This window comes from Oncorhynchus gorbuscha, linkage group LG03 (assembly GCF_021184085.1).
Source record: "Oncorhynchus gorbuscha isolate QuinsamMale2020 ecotype Even-year linkage group LG03, OgorEven_v1.0, whole genome shotgun sequence".
Classification (NCBI taxonomy): domain Eukaryota; kingdom Metazoa; phylum Chordata; class Actinopteri; order Salmoniformes; family Salmonidae; genus Oncorhynchus; species Oncorhynchus gorbuscha.
In genome coordinates this window covers 58436766-58459539 of record NC_060175.1, presented here as the reverse complement: position 1 = coordinate 58459539, position 22774 = coordinate 58436766, and the positions used below count along the sequence as shown (strand labels likewise).

Below are 22774 nucleotides of genomic sequence, written 5' to 3'. Positions count from 1 at the left end.
AAGGTATAGTGAGCAGGACTAGAGGCTCTACAGTGAAATAAGCCAATAAACACTAACCAGAACAGCAATGGACAAGGCATATTGACATTAAGTGTGAGTGATCAAAAGGGTCCAGTGAGTAGAGAGGTTGGTTGGGATCACGGCGATCTAGACAGCTAGCCGGGCCATCGGTAGCAAGCCAGCATAGGATGGAGGTCTGTTACTAGCCACCTCGTGCGTCTCCATCGGTAGGATCAGTGGGTTTCCGTGTGGTAGAGGGGATGAATCCATATCACACAACAACAAAAAAAAACAATAGATATAGTTATAGAGGCCCAAAAAAAACAAAAAAAATGTCAATAGGTCTATTCAGATAGCAGCCGATAAGACAGCTAACGGTTAGCGGACCGCAGATGGGCCTTCAGGTAACGTCGCGACGGAGGAGCCAGCCGGACAACTCCTTCGGGTAGATAACGTCGGCAGTCCAGCCATGAAGGCCCGGTGGGGCTCCGCATCGGCAGCAAAACGGGTCCGGATAGGTATTTGTAGCCCAGGAGTGACCGATGGAACTCTTCAGCTGGCTAGCTCCGGAATAATTGATGTTTGCTCCGGAATCGACGAAGGCCGATAGTCACACGGATAGCAGCTAGCCAGCTGCGAGATCCAGGTATGAATGTCCAGAGTTAGCGGTTGAAATCCAGGGACATGGAGAGAAAAATAGGTCCGGTATGTTCCGTTTCGAGCCGCGCCGTACAAAACTGGCGATAGATTTTAGAGCTAAAGGATAGTTAGCTGATGACCACAAACCGTGGTTAGCTGAATACTAACGATTAGCCAGTAAAGAAACTAACTAGCTTCTGATTAGCTTCTGGCTATCTTCTGGCTAGCTTCTGGATTAGCTTCTGGCTAGCTTCTGGTTAGCTTCTGGCTAGCGTCTGGCTAGCTTCTGGTTAGCTTCTGGCTATCTTGTGGTTAGCTTCTGGATATCTTCTGGCTAGCTTCTGATTTAGCTTCTGGTTAGCTTCTATGGAGGATTACAGATTTGAGGTAAATAATACTTTTTTATAAATATAAATTGGTGAGGCGGGTTACAGGAAACTGTTTTGACTATGTGTTTATGGAAAATTTTAAAAAACTATATAAAAAGGTATGCAAAAAAAGTTGTAAATATATATATATATATATACGGGACACAACAAGACGAGGACAAAAGACGTCTGAACTGCTATGCCATCTTGGATAAACAAATATAACGTGCAAGTTAGTAGAATTGCATGAAATGTTTATCAAAAGGCAACATTGCTTCCCCAAAACTTAACTCAAGCGACAACATGCTGATAGCTAGACAACAAGCTATTGAGCTAGCTAATTTTGGCTAACTTAGTGTTGATGTCAACACTTGGTTAGTATAACAGCGAACCTAAACTCAAAATCAATCAGACTTGATTTACCAGCGATGAAATTATCATAGCAAACCATGTATTGACAACTGTCTGGGTTCAGGTTGACGGGCAAAAAGGTTTCTTCACTTTTCTGACAGTTCTTGAGTTTTATGTCATTGCTGTCACCAATCGTGTTTCATGATTGCGGGGAATCTGTAAACCTTTTTTCCCCCATTATCTTTCCTGCCTGGTTAGAGCAGCCGAATACTCGACAGAAAATGACCGTGGCGATGAATCACCTTGCTTCAGGCACTGTTATCATGCAGTTTGGGGTAGCCACTCAGCTGTTGTCAGAATAATTGATGCGGTGGCCTTCCAAAATGGCTTCCAGGAGGCATTCTACATCAACTGCAAGCCCTCTATATCGTAAAAATCATTAAATCTAAAATTAGCTTTTTGGTCTTAATTTAAGATTAAGGTTAGGCATAAGGTTAGCACTGCGGTTAGAGTTAGGGTTAGGTTTAAAATCAGATTTTAAGAAGATACATTTTAGAAATAAGCAGTTTATCCATAATTATGACTTTGTGGCTGTGGTAACTAGTGACAACTGACTGGAGTACCCATCTTAGCTAGCTAGCAGAGGGGTACAAAAGAGGCGGTACACAGATGCATATCTCATACAATTATATTTGGGTCTAGTCAATGGCAACACGTGTTACAAAGTAAATACCTGTGTCAAATATATCTCATTGCATTACATGCTAGTGCATAACATCTATAGTTGTGTTTTTTTGCATAGGAAAGAGGAGTCACCCATCAAGTTTAGATACACATTTATGTAGCCTAGCGGTTAAAAACGTTGGGCCAGTAACTGAAAGGTCGCTGGTTCGAATCCCCGAGGTAACTAGGGCTGCAGTCCAAACTCAAAGTAGACATCCATCGGCCTTCAGCCCTTGAATGACATTTTACAACGTCACATCAGAGTGATTCTCAAATGAGAGTTTATGATCGGAGAGGCAACGGCCTTGGTGGAAATCTTGAAGTTGAGCTTAAAAACAACCAAACTAAATCAATTAATGTACCTAGCAAGCTAACGTAGCTAGCTAACGTAAACTCACATTCAAACGAGTCTACAAAGAAAACTAATGGGACTGTAGTGACTGTGTTGACTTCAAAATCGGGCGTGTGAACTAGGTTTCTAGTCAAGCGTTGATCGACATGGTAATGGCTCTATAGTATTGGAGAAAAGTTTTAAAAAACTGACCCTCCATTACATCTTGACGTGTCATGTCGTAATGTACGCATAACGCAACTATTTCTGTCTTACAATCTCTCTCCACCAGGTGTAGCACTTCTACCATCCTTTAAAAACAATAAATGGACAGTGACGGGGGTAAGGAGTTCATGAAATCTCATTAAAATCCTTAAGAGTCAGCCTCCCGGGTGGCGCAGTGATCTCTCTCCTATCCTGTGCCACCAGAGATTCTGGGTTCGAGCCCAGGCCCTGCCACAGCCGGCCGCGACCTGGAGGCCCATGGGGTGACGCACAATTGGCCCAGCGTCGTCTGGGTTAGGGAGGGCGTCACCCGCTTTCTTTCTAGCCAGTAGGAGGCACTCTTTCCTCTGGTCTAAAACAAAAAAATGTCCCAATGCCCCATGGCAGTGATAGGGGACACTGCCCTGTGTAGGGTGCCGTCTTTCAGGTGTCCTGACTCTCTGAGGTCATGAAAGATCCCATGGCTCTTATCGTAAGAGTAGGGGTGTTAACCCTGGTGTCCTGGCTAAATTCCCAATCTGACCCTCAAACCATCACAGTCAACTAATAATCCCCAGTTTACAATTGGCTCATTTCTACCCTGTAACTATTCCCCAGGTTGTTGCTGCAAATGAGAATGTGTTCTCAGTCAACTTACCTGGTAAAATAACAGATAAATTAAAATTCCCTCAGTATTAGATGTGTATATAACCCTCTGTTCCCCCCATATATGTGTGTGGAATTGTTTGTTGTATGTGCTTGCTAGACTGGTTTGCGCTGGGTTATGTCAACCCACCTTCTGTTTAGTGTTCTTAGTGCCATGTTTTTGTTCGCTGAAATAAAAGGCTCCTTTGGCTACCGAACTTCTGCTCTCCTGCGCCTGACTCCCTTACAGCCAGTTAGTTACGCATACCTAACAACAATGGTGTTCTCTGTTTTGCTCTATGACCCCCACAAGTGTCCCGTGACTAGTCTGAAGGTAACCCATAGGGATGAATGGAAGTATGGAGCTAGTTTTGTGCCAACAAAAATAAGGGGTTAAATATGTGTCCAAAAAACTAAAATATACACTGTATTTCCTGAGCCTTCAAAACCTGATTCCTTATGATTTTTGATTTTATGAATGTGTTATTCAATGGGTTTCTATGGGTATAGTAGTAGAAGCCAAATTCAATATATTATTTTTATACCTAAAGGGGTCCTAAAATTCAAAATCAAATAGCTAAATGATCCATGGTATGACCATCTTAAAACAATTCCATACTGTACATTAGCTTAAGCCAATGGCTCGGACTTTTAGAGGTTTCATTTCAAAGCCTCCTTCAGATTCTTATTAGACATGCAATGTCTGTTTTAATAAAGCAGCTGTATACTTGGAGTAGGGGGGGAGATGTAGTGTTGTACTTGAATCATGAAGTAAGCAAACAAACTCCCACGATTGCCACTTTAACTCTTGTCACACATTCTTCTTCCCATCTCCTCAACTAACCCCTTCAAATCACACTCTTCATGCACTCCCACTCGTCCCCACTTTCACCCATGTCACATTCTTATCCCCTCTTTCAGTTCTGTCATATAGGCCCCAACCTAATCTCTTGTGGACAGATCTACATTAACATAACTGGTTCATTTCAGCCTATGTCGCCCTTAAGTCTCTACAGTTTTTGTTGGTGACGGAGACACGGATTACCCCAGAGAACACTGCTACTCATGCTGTTCTATCGTCACTTGATTAGTCCAAGAGCACCTGGTCATCGTGGTGGTGGCACAGGGCTACTCATTTCTCCTGCGGAGATTTTATCTTTTCCCCCTCTCTCACCTCCTCATTTGAATGTTGTCACTGTCACTTGTCCACTCAAGCTTTACATTGATGCCATCTATCGCTCAGCGGCTGGAGCGTTCCTCGATGAGCTTGACACCTTGATAAGCTAATTTCCCGAAGATGGCTTACCACTCATCGTACTGGGTGACATAAAACTACACTACATCTCACTACAACCCCCCTTCGTGTCTTTGATCAATACTTTGTTTATTTTTCTCTCTCTCCCTCCCTCTCTCCTCCAACCCTACCCACTCAGCCGCAATCCAGATGGTCATGCACCATCACAATCTTTGCTCTCTCTCGCTCTCTCTCCTATCATCTCTTCCTTCTGTCTCTATGACCCTACTCTCCTCCCTTTCCACATCCTATGACTCTCACTGTCCCCTTTCCTCCTGGCTGGTTCAGCCATCCCCTCCTGCTCTGTGGTTTAGTGACTCACTCCGAGCTTACAGAATAGGGCTGCGGGCAGCTGAGAGGTCAATGGCGGAAAACTAAATTTACGGAGAACCTTCTATCACTTTAAATTTCAAGCTTCTGCCTCTAATCCTCCCTCCTTAATCCTCAACCTCCTCCCCCTCCCTTCTCCCTCTCCACGGACAACTTTGTCAATCAATTTGAAAAGAAGAGACATCTTTTGCCCCTCTCTCCATATCCAATCGCCCAAGAACCTGCCCGCTCGATCCCCATCCCCTTCTCCAGACCATCTCTGGAGACCTTTTCCCATTCCTCGTCAACTCATCCCTGACCAGTGGCTTCATCCACTCTGACTTTAAGATGGTCAAAGTCGCTCCCCTCCTCAAGAAATTAAGACTCGACCCCTTTGACGTCAACTACTACAGACCAGTATCTTCTTTCTTTCCTTCCCAATACACTTGAGTGTACTATCTATTGCTAACTCTCCCGTTATCTTTCTCAGAATGATCTTCTTGACCCTAACCAGTCAGGTTTCAAGACAACTCACACAACTGAGACTGCAGACTGTCCCGGAGGCTCTCCACTCTGCCAAAGCTGACACTCTCTACTCTGTTCTCATCCATTAGATACTCCTCTCCACCCTCTCAGGGCTGGGCGTCTCAGGCTCTGCACACTCTTGGATTGCATCCTACCTGGGAGGTCACTCCTACCAGGTGACGTGGAGACATCAGCTTGGATATCGGCCCACCTCCTTAAGTTCAAAATTGACAAGACAGAGCTGCTCGCCCTGCCGGAGGAGACCTGCCCGCTCCAAGACCTCTCCATCATGGTTGACAACTCCCCCTTGTAGGTGTAAAGAACCTTGTCGTGACCCTGGTCAGCACCTTGTAATTCTCTGCAAACATTAAAGCAGTGACTAGCTCCTGCACGTTCCTCAAACAGAAACCAGCGCAGGTCCTAATCCAGACATTTGTCTTCTTCCATCTGGACTACAGTACTTCAACCCTGTTGGCTGGGCTCCCTGCTTGTGCCATCAAACCCGGCAACTTATCCAGAATGCTACAACCCACCTGGTGTTCAACTTCCCAAGTCACCCCACTCCTCAGCAAACTCCACTGGCTTCCAGTTGAAGCTCGCATCCACTACAAGACCATGGTGTTTGCCTACGGAGCAGCATTAGGAACTGCCCTTCCCTACCTTCAGGCTATGCTCAAACCACACCCCAACCCGAGCACTCTGTTCTGCCACATCTGATCTCTTGGCCATTCCACTTCTTCGGGGGGTCAGCTACCGCTCAGCCCAGTCAATGCTCTTCTCTGTCTTGGCACCCCTAAGGTGGAAGCAGGACAGCAGAGTCCCTGCCCATCGTCCGAAAACGTCTGAAACCCTACCTCTTCAAAGAGTATCTTAAATGAATCCCAAGGTGCTATTACTACTAATTGTTGTAATTCTGGTTCAGCGCCTCGCCCCCTTTCTCTAATGACAATAATTTGTCGGAACGAGTATAATTTTATTTATTTTTTGTTTCTTTCTCTCTCTTTCTACTTCCCTCTCTGTTTATTTTAAGTAATCTTCTTTTCTCATTATTTTTCCTTTGTATGTCTTTCTGTCCCTTTTCTGTCAACATAGTCTCATTAGAATATGTTTAAAAAATCTATTAAAAAGACTCTACAGGAGTAAAACATCCTGTCTATTCTCATTATCACACAATGACAACCAACAGCCTTGAAATGGACCCAGCAATTTTGGGTAACAGCAGGGGGTCCAGGCAGGTAGGTACTTTTCAGGCAGGTACTTCAGCAACATTAAGGGTCCAGAAAAACAATCCCAACTGACACAGGTGGAAAACAAGACTGTGTGACTTTGCCACAACAAGAGCAGAAGGTAACAACAAGCAAATAGCGGGGATCAGAGATTTCAGTACCATGGACAGCGGTGAAACCATACCTCAGAGGTCTGGCGTTCACCACCACAGAACAGTGGACAGCGGCCAACTTCTCATCCGTAATGGTCTCATTTAGGACAACAGCAGTTTGAAAAAAAGTTATGATATCATCAGAGAGACTCACCCCAGTGGTTTCTCCAGTCGACTGGCAGGTGACCCCACGATCTCCCCCAGGGTACAGAACACTTGACCCAAGAAGTCCTGAGAGGGGGAGGAGAAGGAGGGAGTGAGAGGGGGGAAGAAGAGACAGACAGGATGGAGGGGGTATAGGGTTACAAAAGGGAAACAAGGGGAGAGGGGAAGTAAACAGGGATGAAGGGAGTTGGGGAGAAGATTGGACAAGGTGATAGCGAGAGCGAAAGAAGGGAGGGAGGTAATATACTGAGGTTATTAAAGTGTGTTACATGCATTACAGCTGCGTGTGTTTTCTGTATCTAGCTAAAAATATACTATAGCTACAGTACTAAAAGAAAAGGAAAGAGGCAGAGACGTACGTTGAGATCAGAAGGCTTCCAGAGGGCAGGGGAGAGCAGGCAGCAGGGTCAACAACAACAACAACAACAGAACACATCATGTACACACAAACACTACAATACCCAGAACACCTAGCACCACTCAAACCAGGAAGTGTAGCAGGAGAGAATACAGATTAGGTGTCATATAAGAGCTGTAAAAAACATCCGGGAGGAATAGAATTCATGAAAATCATGCAATTGGAGATATGCAAATCTTCTCTTTGTATGCAAATGCCTCAAATAATCTGTTAGACTGTTTTGATCCAACAGTCTCCCCAGCAACAGAATGTGAAGATTGTTATCTTCTTATTAGCAGTCAAATAGTGACACGATGATTCATACATCCTGTTTATTCAATTCAAATGCACTAAAGCATTTCATGATCAATTCTAGTCTAGTTGAGGACACAGAAGGTACATTATTCTACAACAGCAGTACAACTACTAATCATCTGCATATAAATGTAAATCCTGCACCAAAGCAGTGGTGGAAAAAGTACCCAATTGTCATACTTGAGTAAAAGTAAAGATACCTTAACAGAAAACGACTCAAGTAAAAGTGACAGTCATCCAGTAAAATACTACTTGAGTAAAAGTAAAAAAGTATTTGGTTTTAAATATACTTAAGTATCGAAAGTAAATGTAATTACTAAAATATACTCAAAAGTATAAATCACTTCACATTCCTTTTATTAAACAAACCAGATGGGATAATAATATATATATACAGTGGGGCAAAAAAGTATTTAGTCAGCCACCAATTGTGCAAGTTCTCCCACTTAAAAAGATGACAGAGGCCTCTCCATATTTCATCAAAGGTACACGTTAACTATGACAGACAAAATGAGAAAAACAATCCAGAAAATCACATTGTAGGATTTTTTATGAATTTATTTGCAAATTATGGTGGAAAATAATTATTTGGTATTTGGTCAATAACAAAAGTGTATCTCAATACTTTGTTATATACCCTTTGTTGGCAATGACAGAGGTCAAATGTCTTCTGTAAGTCTTCACAAGGTTTTCACACACTGTTGCTGGTATTTTGGCCCATTCCTCCATGCAGATCTCCTCTAGAGCAGTGAAGTTTTGGGGCGGTTGCTGGGCAACATGGACTTTCAACTCCCTCCAAAGATTTTCTATGGGGTTGAGATCTGGAGACTGGCTAGGACACTCCAAGACCTTGAAATGCTTCTTACGAAGCCACTCCTTCGTTGCCTGGGCGGTGTGTTTGGGATCATTGTCATGCTGAAAGACCCAGCCACGTTTCATCTTCAATGCCCTTGCTGATGGAAGGAGGTTTTCACTCAAAATCCCACGATACATGGCCCCATTCATTCTTTCCTTTACACGGATCAGTCGTCCTGGTCCCTTTGCAGAAAAACAGCCCCAAAGCATGATGTTTCCACCCCCATGCTTCACAGTTGGTATGGTGTTCTTTGGATGCAACTCAGCATTCTTTGCTCTCCAAACAAAACGAGTTGAGTTTTTACCAAAAAGTTATATTTTGGTTTCATCTGACCATATGACATTCTCCCAATCTGCATCTGGATCATCCAAATGCTCTCTAGCAAACTTCAGATGGGCCTGGACATGTACTGGCTTAAGCAGGGGGACACGTCTGGCACTGCAGGATTTGAGTCCCTGGCGGCGTAGTGTGTTACCGATGGTAGGCTTTGTTACTTTGGTCCCAGCTCTCTGCAGGTCATTTACTAGGTCCCCCCGCGTGGTTCTCGGATTTTTGCTCACCGTTCTTGTGATCATTTGGACCCCACAGGGTGAGATCTTGCGTGGAGCCCCAGATCGAGGCAGATTATCAGTGGTCTTGTATGTCTTCCATTTCCTAATAATTGCTCCCACAGTTGATTTCTTCAAACCAAGCTGCCTACCTATTGCAGATTCAGTCTTCCCAGCCTGGTGCAGGTCTACAATTTTGTTTCTGGTGTCCTTTGACAGCTCTTTGCTCTTGGCCATAGTGGAGTTTGGAGTGTGACTGTTTGAGTTTGTGGACAGGTGTCTTTTATACTGATAACAAGTTCAAACAGGTGCCATTAATACAGGTAACAAGTGGAGGACAGAGGAGCCTCTTAAAGAAGAAGTTACAGGTCTGTGAGAGCCAGAAATCTTGCCCGTTTGTAGGTTTCCACCATAATTTGCAAATAAATTCATAAAAAATCCTACAATGTGATTTTCTGGATTATTAGTGTATTAGTGTGCCTATGATGACAATTACAGGCCCCTCTCATCTTTTTAAGTGGGAGAACTTGCACAATTGGTGGCTGACTAAATACTTTTTTCCCCCACTGTGTGTGTGTGTGTGTGTGTGTGTGTGTGTGTGTGTGTGTGTGTGTGTGTGTGTGTGTGTGTGTGTGTGTGTGTGTGTGTGTGTGTGTGTGTGTGTGTGTGTGTGTGTGTGTGTGTGTGTGTGTGTGTGTGTGTATATATATATATTAAGGATAGCCAAGAGCACACTCCAGCACTCAGACATCATTTACAAGCGAATACTTTGAGTTTAGTTAGTCCGTCAGATCAGAGGCAGTAGGGATGACCAGGGTGGTTCTCTTGAGAAGTGTGTGAATTGGACCCTTTTCCTGGCCTGCTAAGCATTCAAAATGTAAGTACTTTTGGGTGTCAGGGAAAATGTATGGAATAAAAATAACATTTTTTCTTTAGGAATGTCGTCAAAAAATGTAAAGAGTAAAGTCAAGTACAGATACCCCCCAAAAACTACGTAAGTAGTACATGAAAGTGTTTTTTACTTAAGTACTTTACACCACTGCACCAAAGCCTACAACCTTTTCCTCCAATGGAGATGTTTCTTTATAATTGCCTAATTGTTATTTTGCACTGGACCCAGGCATACTGAACATAAGGAAGGTTTGCCCTACTGTATGGTCACAGAGCCATTGTATGTACTTGTAGTAACAACCACAATGTATGAACAAACAAAAAGGTTCATAACATTTTCATGCTGTATATTTGGACACCTGGATGGTTCTTTGGGGGGGAAAGTGGGGATACCTTGTCAGTTGTCCAACAATGTATTCAAATGAAATGTGTCTTCCTTCCGCATTTAACCCAACCCCTCTGAATCAGAGAGGTGCGGGGGGCTGCCTTAATCGACATCCACGTCTTTGGCGCCCCGGGGCGGGTTAACTGCCTTGCTCAGGGCACAAAGGTAGATTTTTACCTTGTCAGCTCGGGGATTCGAGCCAGCAACCTTCTGGTTACTGGCCCAACGCTCTAACCACTAGGTTTGCATAAATCCATGAAGGTAGTTTGTTGACAGAACATGCAACATGTAGCAGGCACAACTAATCAAACCATGCAACTTCACGATCAGACCAGAGTCATAGATAAGGAGAGTTTGGCCAATCAGAGTGCAGGACTCTCATGTTTCATCTCTCTGGACATTCCATCAGTTGTACATGATGAGTCCTATGCTTTTAGCTCTGATCATTTTCTTCATGAAATTCTGTTAACTTGTATTGATCAATGATAACTTTGAAAAATCAATGGTTTCAAGTCAGTGGTGCTGATTATTGTTGGGAGTATTGGCCAATACCTGTTCATCTGTGTCTGTAGGTCTGAGAGGGTGTGTCACTCACGTGTTTGGACAGGTCTGGGCTTTTAGAGTCCACATCATATCTGGAGGAGAGATAGGTAACACAGGTTACATGTGCGTGCGTGTGTGTGAGCGAAAGAGAGAGCGAGAAGGAGAGAGAGAGAAAGGGATCTCTAACGAGGCCTTTGGTAGATGAACTTTCTCCGTGGCTCATTACTGACATCCATATAATCCAGCGTTTCCCAAAACTCTGTGTTCGGGACCCCAAGGCATGCACGTTTCACTTTGTTAACCTAACACTACAAAGCTGATTCAAAATGATCAAAGCTTCATGATTAGTTGATTATTTGTGTAGTGCTAGGCAAAAAAAACGAAACGTGCGTGCCTTGGGGTCCCGAGGACCCGAGTTTAGGAAACCCTGATCTAATATTTTCACATCTATCAGTGTACGTGAGTAAATGCAAAGGGGGTCGTATTTCATCTTGGTTATCTATTTCACCTTCCTATTAGTGGGAAGATATCTCACCATTGGAGGCTAGTTGTTCATGGGCCTGATCCCCTGCACGTGAGTGTAAAGGCCTGCACCAAAGCCTGCCACCTTATCCTCCGTTTCTTTAGAACTGCCTAATTGACCTTTGACCCACTGTATTTTGTTGATGCATACACGGGTATAGATGACGTAATGCATGATAGATGTGGCCTGTAAACATGTTTTGACTGGTTGTTTCTTAGTGTCTCAAAGCTCAATTTGAGTGGTCCGCAATGCGTTTCTTATTCTCTCAAGCTGTGTTCTGCATCACTGTGTCACTGTGGAGGGACACTTGAATAAATGTCTCTTAACTCCTTGAACATAGAGACATCAAGGAGAAGGACATCCACTTTGTGAGCCCTGTGAAGATGAAACAGGCCGTGATACAATAGACCACTACAGCCCAGAGTCAGACGAGAGCCGCACATGCTGTAGCATGTGACGCAATACAGATCATGAATCCGGATGACTCAGATTACTAAGGGTCATCACCTCAGAGCAAAAGGGGGTAGCTTCTCATTATGTCCGACTCTGCGTACTTCTACACTATACAAATTGGGGTGATCGTATTCGTCTGACAGGGTTGAATTGAACCTCTAATGGGAGGTCCTTGCTCCTCCATTCCCCTCTGTTCTCGCTGGATGGGACTGGCTGAGGATTGAAACCAAAGCCACATGTGTTTTATCTCCCTATGATAAAAATATCATAGAAGTCATAGATCACTTTAACTAACTGTTCACAGTTAAACTCCAAAAGAGAAGATTCATAATGTTCTGTGAATATTATATTAGCTCGCCATATTCCATCATCGCCCAGCCATTTGTTGTTATAGTTTCCGTTCCAAAATCCAATCCTAGCCCTGTTATTGCACTACCTCCTCCTGGATACATTATGTGTGAGAGAATGAGACAGCTGTGTGCCAACCACTATCGTGTCTGTCTGATGTTTACTACTCATGACTAAACACCATTCGAAAGGAGAGGAAACCGTCTCTAGGATTCCTCTCGGTGTGAATGTGAGGCCAGCAAGGAACAGAATAGTCACTACAGTATAACGGAACGTGTCTTTTTAAAATGTATTTTACCTTTATTTAACTAGGCAAGTCAGTTAAGAACACATTCTTATTTTAAATGATGGCCTAGGAACAGTGGGTTAACTGCCTGTTCAGGGGCAGAATGACAGATTTGAACTTGCAACCTTTCGGGTACTAGTCCAAAGCTCTAACCACTTGGCTGCCGCCCCAATATGGTTCTTCATGTTTGCTTTAACAATTTAAGTCCATACACTTTCCAAGCTAATATAGCCTCTTGAATTGAATTGAATGGAAAAACACAGAGAGGGGGGAAGAGAAAGATACAGAGACAGTGATACAGACAGAGAAAGAGAAAGAAAGGGAACAGAGGGAGGGTTGTCATGTGGGGACTCATCAGGGCCGGTGTTTAAAAGAAATAATCACTCACAAGTCAAAGCGTAGATTCTGCTTCTCCTCAAAGAAATAGTCCAGGATGTACTTCCTGACAAAGTCTGGGTTTAGGGTGTTGTCAATCACCTCTGTTCTCCCAAACTAGAGAGAAAGAGAGGGGGGGAGCATTATTCAGCATTATACATATCTATCTCTCTCTCCGACACATACACACCTGTCAGAGAGAGAGACAGAAGAGGGATGATTAGGAGTATCACCCCGTGAATACCAACACATCACACACTCCTGTTGTGTGAGTGTGTTTCCTTGATCCTGTCTCGTCTCTTTTCTCCCATTCTAATTACTGAGGCAGAGAACGCCCACTCATCACCTCAACTCACCCTCCAGAGAGAGCGAGAGAGAGTGGGAGAGAAGGAGGGGGGGGGGGAGAGGAAGGAGGGGAAGAGAGGGAGAGAAGAATAGGAAGAGGGAAGAAGAGGGGGAAGGAGAGAGGGCTTGGCGAGAGAGAGAGTGATACAGAGGGGCAGAGTTGGCAAGAGACATGAAAAGACAGAGTACGAGAGATGGGGTAGAGAAAGAGGCGGAATTAGCACCGGAGACCAGGAAAAGGGAGAGACAGGGAGATGAGAAAAGAGAGAGGGGGAGTAGAGAATAAAGAGAAAGAGAGGGGGAGATGAGAAAAGAGAAAGAGAGGGGGTGATGGGTGGGGGGTTAAACCCAGTTAATTACTGGGATTCTCACTCCTACACGAACGGCTGCAGATCCAGGAAAAAAAGCCAGCAAGCTTGGAAGTCACCCAATCACACACCCCACCTAGTTCCGAAAGAGGACAGTGTGAGTGACATGACACTGTTGGTAAAGCCCATGGAGGTATCCTAAATATAAGGTAGGGGTTACAACCCCTTCTCTAAATATAGCTGCTGTACGATACCGGTTTCAATCATGGAGACCTGGTAAGCCAATATGGTAATGGGATTCTCTGACTACACATTTAAACATGTCTGAAACACAGACTATGTCACCCAGTAAGGGTCTGATTCTGATTGCAACTCTCTATGAGGAGATACAGTGGGGTGAAGTACACCCATTGATCTCACATGAATTGAGACTGTAAATAAACTGCTGAAATATGGTTGCTTCGGAGTCAAACTGGGGCAACGTCTGTCTACATCCCTTAACAGGGAGGCAGTGCCGTCTGCAGTGGTCGTGTAAAATGGGCCAATGTCTGTAATGTATGGGGAAACAAGTACAGAGAGACAGCACAGTGGATATATGGTGTATTGGTCAAAAGTAGTGCACTACATTGGGAATGGGGTGCCATTTGGGACACATACTATAAATGTTTTGTAAACTACTGGGGGAAAAAATCACTGTTTCAGTCTGGTTTCTAAGTAAAACGGGGCCGACATCTGAAGCCCTTAACAAGTGTACAGCGTGGTGAAACAGCAGCATTATGGTTGTGTGGTGTAGAAACCCAGTAGTTGAATGCAGTAGACTCTAGAGGCTTGTGCCCAGAGGTGGGCTGCAGTTTGTTCACAGCTATTTGTGTTGATCCATGAATTATTCAGACTGGGAAACAGAAAGCGAGAGAGAAAAGTGAGGGGGAGGGAGAGAAATGGAGAGAGAGGTGGAGGGAGAAGGGAAGGTGTGAGAGAGGAAACCGAGAGAGAGCGACAGAGAAAGACAGAAATAGAGAGGAAGAGAAACCTAGCCTCTCTGATAATGCATGAATAAAACAGCCATTTCCCAACCGTGCTTGCCTGGCTCACACTCCAGAGAAAGCTAGTCATTTTCCGAACAGGGCCAGTTATAAAAGCTAGAGAGGATTGAGGTTAAAACGTCTCCATTCTCTGAAGTTGGAGGACAAGATGTAATAGAGAGGGGCTTCAGTTGTACTATTTAAGGGAGTCCCAAGAGTCAATGTTGCCTACGTATTTGGAGACCAGAAGTGGTTCGAACTTTGAGAAGTCAACAACTTAAATTGGACACATTAGCAAAGTTACTTGAACTGTTCAGATGATGCAAATTGTTTTTTCATTATGGAAATAAATGACCTTTTTACAAGATACATAGCTGTGGGTTTACAGCTCTAATCTCCTGACGTACAGACTCATTAAATAATAACAATGTGTAATGTGAACAGCGCCTCCTCATTGGCATTTTTCTTTTTCCATTTCTATTTCTATCGGAGTAAACAACTGATCTGCCATTTGGGATTCTGTGTGTTTACTTTGTAATTACTCTTGGTGACATTTGCAATCAATGCATCCTCTCTAAATGCAGAGATTAACCTCATTTAGCCTTTATTTAATCATGCAGGATAAAATCCCTTGAGGTTAAGAAAGGGGTTCCCAAAATGTGTCACTCGGGGCCCCCCTTCCAGTATTGGGGAACATCCCGAGCCATGTCTTTGACAGAAACTGTTCTTGTTGGTCGAGATCATTTTCTAGGTTTCAAGTTTATTTCCTGCAATTTCTACACATTTTGTTGTGGGGGGCCAAAAAAATGTTTGCAGTTTTAAAGCACATTTTCTTACAATTCTATACATTTTGCCATGCCTAATGTATATTCATGTATTTGAGTGCCTAATGTGTATTCATGTATTTGAGTGAGAAAAAAATGCATACAGTATCTATGGGCTAAAAAAAATGAAATAGAAAAACCGTTGTCTGACATGGGCTAGTTGATCTGGACATTTTCTGACAATTTATAAATAGCTCTCGAAGGTATGCAATTACTAACACAACAAGAGGAATTGATGATGCCCTACCCAATTTTTGAAATTGCATTGTGCATTGTGCATTCTACGATTACAACTTTCAAGAGTAGGTGAAAAGCCGGACTTAGTTCATTAAAAAAAGTATAAATATATACTGTATATTATTATTTATTATAATAATTGGAGGGGGGGGGTGTATGAGCTTCGATCTAGAGTCTCCTGACAGAGAGATTTGAAGAGCTGCAATATTGTCTTACTGAAACGTGGCTGGATGATGACGGATTCTCCGAGCAGTGGCAGGATCGTTCAGTCTTCAGAGAAGTCGAAAGGAGTGTGTTTTTTTTTTTCATGAATAACAAATGGTGTGCTGCTTCAAGTGTGAAGGAAATATCAAGCTTTTGTTCACCTGATAAAGAATACCTCATAGTAAACTGCAGACCCTTTAATCTACCAGGAGAGTTTTCCCTCCCTTTTCAAGCCAGTGTGCGCAAAATGTTTAAACAGGTTAACAATCAGAGACAGAATAACATGCCTTGTTCTCAAAGCACGCGCTGACCAGCTGGCAAGTGTCTTCACACACATTTTCAATCTCTCCTGGTCCCAGTCTGTTATCCCAACATGTTTCAAGTGGACCACTATGGTCCCTGTTACCAAGAGCCTGCCTAAACAACTATCACCCTGTAGCACTCACATCTGTAACTATGAAGTGCTTTGAAAGGCTGGTCATGACACACATCAACACCATCATCCCAGTCACCCTAGACCCAACTCCAATTTGCATACCGCCCCAACAGATCCACAGATGACGCAGTCTCAATTGCACTTCACACCTGAAGGGGGAAAAACTACATGACCAAAAGTATGTGGACACCTACTCGTTGAACATCTCATTCCAAATAAATGGCCATTAATATGGAGTTGGTCCCCCCACTTTGCTGCTATAACAGCCTCCACTCTTCTGAGAAGGCTTTCCACTAGATGTTGGAACATTGCTGCGGGGACATGCTTTCATTCACCCACAAGAGCATTAGTGAGGTCGGGCACGGATGTTAGGCGATTAGGCCTGGCTCATAGTCGGCGTTGGGGTTGAGGTCAGGGCTCTATGCAAGCCAAGTTTTTCCACATCAATCTCAACAAACCATTTCTGTATGGGCCTCGCTCGGGGGACGGGGGCATTGACATGCTGAAACAGGAAAGGGACGATGTACAGCTGCAGCGATCGGTTAGCTGCTCAGATAGCAGATGTTTGAAGTTGGTGAGGGAGATAAAAGTCTCCAACTTCAGCAATTTTTACAATTCGTTCCAGTCACAGGCAGCAGAGTACTGGAACGAAAGGCGGCCAAATGAGGTGTTGGCTTTAGGGATGATCAGTGAGATACAGCTGCTGGAGCGCGTGCTACGGATGGGTGTTGCCATCGTGACCAGTGAACTGAGATAAGGCGGAGCTTTACCTAGCATGGACTTGTAGATTACCTGGAGCCAGTGGGTCTGGCGACGAATATGTAGCGAGGGCCAGCCGACTAGAGCATACAAGTCACAGTGGTGGGTGGTATACGGTGCTTTAGTGACAAAACGGATGGCACTGTGATAAACTGCATCCAGTTTGCTGAGTAGAGTGTTGGAAGCAATTTTGTAGATGACATCGCCAAAGTCGAGGATCGGTAGGATAGTCAGTTTTACTAGGGTAAGTTTGGCGGCGTGAGTGAAGGAGGCTTTGTTGCGGAATAGAAAGCCGACTCTTGATTTGATTTTCGATTGGAGATGTTTGATATGAGTCTGGAAGGAGAGTTTACAGTCTAGCCAGACACCTAGGTACTTATAGATGTCCACATATTCAAGGTCGGAACCATCCAGGGTGGTGATGCTGGTCAGGTGTGCGGGTGCAGGCAGCGAACGGTTGAAAAGCATGCATTTGGTTTTACTATCGTTTAAGAGCAGTTGGAGGCCACGGAAGGAGTGTTGTATGGCATTGAAGCTCGTTTGGAGCTTAGATAGCACAGTGTCCAAGGACGGGACAGAAGTATATAGAATGGTGTCGTCTGCGTAGAAGTGGATCAGGGAATCGCCCGCAGCAAGAGCAACATCATTGATATATACAGAGAAAAGAGAAAAGAGTCGGCCCGAGAATTGAACCCTGTGGCACCCCCATAGAGACTGCCAGAGGACCGGACAGCATGCCCTCCGATTTGACACACTGAACTCTGTCTGCAAAGTAATTGGTGAACCAGGCAAGGCAGTCATCCGAAAAACCGAGGCTACTGAGTCTGCCGATAAGAATATGGTGATTGACAAAAGCTTTGAAAGCCTTGGCAAGGTCGATGAAGACGGCTGCACAGTACTGTCTTTTATCAATGCCGGTTATGATATCGTTTAGTACCTTGAGCGTGGCTGAGGTGCAGCCGTGACCGGCTCGGAAACCAGATTGCACAGCGGAGAAGGTACGGTGGGATTCGAGATGGTCAGTGACCTGTTTGTTGACTTGGCTTTCGAAGACCTTAGATAGGCAGGGCAGGATGGATATAGGTCTGTAACAGTTTGGGTCCAGGGTTTCTCCCCCCCTTGAAGAGGAGGATGACTGCGGCAGCTATCCAATCCTTGGGGATCTCAGACGATATGAAAGAGAGGTTGAACAGGCTGGTAATAGGGGTTGCGACAATGGCGGCGGATGGTTTCAGAAATAGAGGGTACAGATTGTCAAGCCCAGCTGATTTGTACGGGTCCAGATTTTGCAGCTCTTTCAGAACATCTGCGATCTGGATTTGGGTAAAGGAGAACCTGGCGATGCTTGGGCGAGTAGCTGCGGGGGGGGGGGGCGGAACTGTTGGCCGAGGTTGGAGTAGCCAGGCGGAAGGCATGGCCAGCCGTTGAGAAATGCTTGTTGAAGTTTTTGATAATCATGGATTTATCAGTGGTGACCGTGTTACCTAGCCTCAGTGCAGTGGGCAGCTGGGAGGAGGTGCTCTTGTTCTCCATGGACTTCACAGTGTCCCAGAACTTTTTGGAGTTGGAGCTACAGGATGCAAACTTCTGCCTGAAGTAGCTGGCCTTAGCTTTCCTAACTGACTGCGTGTATTGGTTCCTGACTTCCCTGAACAGTTGCATATCGCGAGGACTATTCGATGCTATTGCAGTCCGCCACAGGATGTTTTTGTGCTGGTCGAGGGCAGTCAGGTCTGGAGTGAACCAAGGGCTGTATCTGTTCTTAGTTCTGCATTTTTTGAACGGAGCATGATTATCTAAAAAGGTGAGGAAGTTACTTTTAAAGAATGACCAGGCATCCTCAACTGACGGGATGAGGTCAATGTCCTTCCAGGATACCTGGGCCAGGTCGATTAGAAAGGCCCTAAAACACTGCTCACAGAAGTGTTTTAGGGAGCGTTTGACAGTGATGAGGGATGGTCGTTTGACTGCGGCTGCGTAGCGGATACAGGCAATGAGGCAGTGATCGCTGAGATCCTGGTTGAAGACAGCGGTGGTGTATTTGGAGGGCCAGTTGGTCACGATGACGTCTATGAGGGTGCCCTTGTTTACAGAGTTTGGGTTGTACCTGGTGGGTTCCTTGATGATTTGTGTGAGATTGAGGGCATCTAGCTTAATTTGCAGGACTGCCGGGGTGTTAAGCATATCCCAGTTTAGGTCACCTAGATCAATTCACAAATGGTGTCCAGGGCACAGCTGGGAGCTGAGGGGGGTCGGTAGCAGCCGGCAACAGTGAGAGACTTATTTCTGGAGAGAGTGATTTTCAAAATTAGTAGTTCAAACTGTTTGGGTATGGACCTGGAAAGTATGACATTACTTTGCAGGCTATCTCTGCAGTAGACTGCAACTCCTCCCCCTTTGGCAGTTCTATCTTGACGCAAGATGTTATAGTTGGGTATGGAAATCGTACCTCTGCACATTGATCTGGTACTGGTACTCCCTGCATATAACTCCATTCTCATATGCATTTTATGTTATTCTTCTTGTGTTACTATTTTATTTTTCAACTCTGCATTGTTGCGGAGGTCTCATTAGCATGTCACAGTAAAGTCTAAACCAGTTGAAATCCCTGCATGTGACACATAGGAGGCTACCAAGGGGAGAACGGCTCATAATAATGTCCAGAACAAAGCAAATAAATGGTATCAAACACCTGGAAATGATGGGTTGGATGTGTTTGATACCATTCCACTGATTCCGCTCCAGCCATTACCACGAGCCTGTCCTCACCAATTAAGGTGCCCCCAACCTCCTTGTCCCTAGCAGAACCAGGGACAGAGTGACACTGTGATAACAGGGTAGAGTTCTGTCTTCCGATAGGCAGTTTGTAGTAATAGAATACTGCATCCCCTCTATTGGCTTTCATTGATGTTCTTCTCGGAGGGTGTTTTTCTGTTCAGCAGCTGAATTAGGGTGTTGAGGATTGTAACATTTGGATGTGTGTCATCATGGCTTTTCTGTTTCCTCTCTATTTCGCTCTCTCTCTTTATCACCCCCCCCCTCTCTCTCTCTCCCTCACTTTCTCTTTCTCTCTCCATGCAACAGATGTATCAATTTCTCTTTCTTCCTCGGTCTAGCTCTATTCTGTCTTGCCAGTCCTGTGTTCCCAGAGACACATTGTAGTAATAGATAGAGTGATCAGTGTACTGAGAGTAAGGGTTTTATGCTATGATGCTCAATATGTCTCAAAACTGTCTGAACAGACTTCCAGCACACATGCACACACACTGGCAAACACACTGAGAAACACACTGGCAGCACTAGAGGGGGTTCTGAGTCACAGGACAGCCCCCCTCAACCTTATCCTTGACTGTCACCTGGTCACTTACTTCCCTTTGCGGGAACTTATACTGCGATTACACAGGCAGCGATCGGTATGATAGCACACAGACACTGGCGGTGGGAACTGGTCGTGTTCTCTCGCCTGGAGTGTACAGCTAGGATGTCACAGACAGGCAAATCAGATGGTACAAGGCTTGAAAAGGCCAAGCTTGTCAGATCTCCACTAAACAGCTCTGAATAAACATATCATCCCCCTATGCACACACACACACACATGTACGCAGAAAGGTTCTTACAGTAATGAGTTTGTCCTATTTTGAATCTCACGCTGTGGCTTGTATATGTTGAGTATAGAGGTAGGTTTGTGAAGAGTTAAAGCTACATTTATTCCAAAACTAATCCTAAAGTTTAAACTTTTAAATGTCAGCACGGTGCTAAATTGATTGGTATTTGGAAAAAAAGGACAAAAATAAAGAGAAGCTACTTCCCTCACAAACATTCAATACCCCACTGCAAGGGAATCATTGAACTTTAGAAGTGTGTGTGTGTGTGTGTGTGTGTGTGTGTGTGTGTGTGTGTGTGTGTGTGTGTGTGTGTGTGTGTGTGTGTGTGTGTGTGTGTGTGTGTGTGTGTGTGTGTGTGTGTGTGTGTGTGTGTGTGTGTGTGTGTGTGTGTGTGTGTGTGTGTGTGTGTGTGTGTGTGTGTGTGTGTGTGTGTGTTTGTGTGTGTATGCTCACCTCTCTCCACTGCTTGGTCTCCACTCCTTGGGTGTAGAGCACACACACTGAGGGAGAGGGAGAGAGTAGAGAGAGTAGAGAGAGTAGAGAGAGAGAGAGAAAGAGAGAGAGAGAGATAAAGAGTGAGAGATAAAGAGTGAGATTGAGAGAGAGAGAGAGAGAGAGAGAGAGAGAGAGAGAGAGAGAGAGAGAGAGAGAGAGAGAGAGAGATATAGAGATTGTGAAAGAGAGAGCGAGACATACGGGGCAGAAAGACTTTCAGAAATAGATGCTGGCAGATTGAACAGCGCAGATGAATATAAAAGTTTTAGCTCCAAAACACTGAGCAAACAACACTACGGAGGCTAAAGGCAAAGCTAACATCTACTCCTCAAGTCAACTATCATGCAGGGACAGAGAGGTGGGGATGGGGAAGGGGGGGAGTGGACGGATGGAGGTAGGTAGGGAAAGAGGGAGGGAGGGACGCATGGAGGGAGGGAAGGAGGCATGGACAGATAGACGGAGAGACAGATGGACAGACGGAGAGAGGAAGGAAGGTAGACAGGGAAGGAGCACATAAAAGGTTGAGTCATACTCACATGGGTCAGATTTGGAGAATGTGTCTTTATCTAGTAGATTCCTGAAAGACAAAAAGGAAAGAGGAAAACTGTCAAGCAATATCGACTTCATAATCTTATCGAAACATATCAGAGACCAATTCAGAGACCAATTCATCCAATTGTTCTGTGCTTCAGTTATTGCATGAGTCGTTACACAGGCATTAATGGCTTTCAGAATTTCTCCTGAGATCTATTAAGTTTTGACTGAGGTCCTGACTGAGTACCTATTCATATCATCCAACAGCTGTAGTGGCTTGCAGTGTCATCAACTAAAATAATGACGACGTATACCAAGAGTGATTATACCCAAAATCCTTTTGCATTTGGGTTGACGAAAACGAGACGAGACTAAGTTATCTCTGTGACTAAAATCTGACTAGTAAATGGACTGGGCAAGAGTTTTTGGAAAGATTGAGATCTTTTCAGTGTTACTTGCAATCTAGAGGCAACAAACCACTGATGCATATAAGGCACATGCCATGGCTACTCTCCTGGTGGTAAAAGCTCCCGGTAGAAAAAGGGAAGATGTTTGGAGCCACTTTACGTATCGTGCAGATTCAAACAAGACCGAATGCAATGTTTCCATGGGAGAAGACAAGAGTTTGCTCCCACAAGTTAACCAGGGAAAAATACTGCCGACCTCAAGAGAAATCCAAAAGTGCATCATCCCAATATATAGCCTACGCTAAGGTAGGCTAATAACAGATTGATAATGCTAGCTAGTAGTTTGCTGAAATCTATCAGGCCACTAATTTTGACACAACTTTGATTACAATATAGCTACAGTATGTCAAGGGGCGGGTCGTCCAAACTGCAACCATTTGGCATTTTGCGACCATTTGACCTGACTGCGCAATTCATTAACTCATTTGTAACTCATTTGTAATTGCTCGCATGCAAGTTGAACATTCATTACATGGTCACTTCACTCAAAAGTTTCAAAACGTCCTAATGAGCATTATCCTCATGATTCCTCTAATGATAGTGTCTGCCCAGCCCGTGGGCCTGTTTTGCCGGGGCCTGTTCCGCTGGCAAGTGGCCCCTGCTGTGATGAGTGAGCCACTTGATGTGTGCTCTGAGAGAGAGAGACAAAAGGCTTCTGATTGTATAACATTTAAAAATCTCATTTG

General features: G+C 44.5%; 1 protein-coding gene across 3 annotated transcripts in view; it reads right to left on the bottom strand.

Annotated features, from left to right (window-relative positions):
- Positions 1-22774, bottom strand: part of LOC124031635 (copine-5) — a 213221-nt gene that overhangs the window by 146930 nt on the left and 43517 nt on the right. Inside the window, exons 2-7 of one of the 3 annotated variants that reach the window (XM_046343125.1) lie at positions 21624-21664; positions 21046-21092; positions 12866-12969; positions 10920-10959; positions 7292-7306; positions 6922-6998 (exon numbers count right to left, since the gene is read on the bottom strand). In XM_046343125.1, the coding sequence (XP_046199081.1) occupies positions 6922-6998; positions 7292-7306; positions 10920-10959; positions 12866-12969; positions 21046-21092; positions 21624-21664 (324 nt within the window). Of the gene's footprint in view, positions 1-6917; positions 6999-7291; positions 7307-10919; positions 10960-12865; positions 12970-21045; positions 21093-21623; positions 21665-22774 lie in introns of those variants that run through there. The other 2 variants (XM_046343126.1, XM_046343128.1) reach the window with 2 other exon arrangements.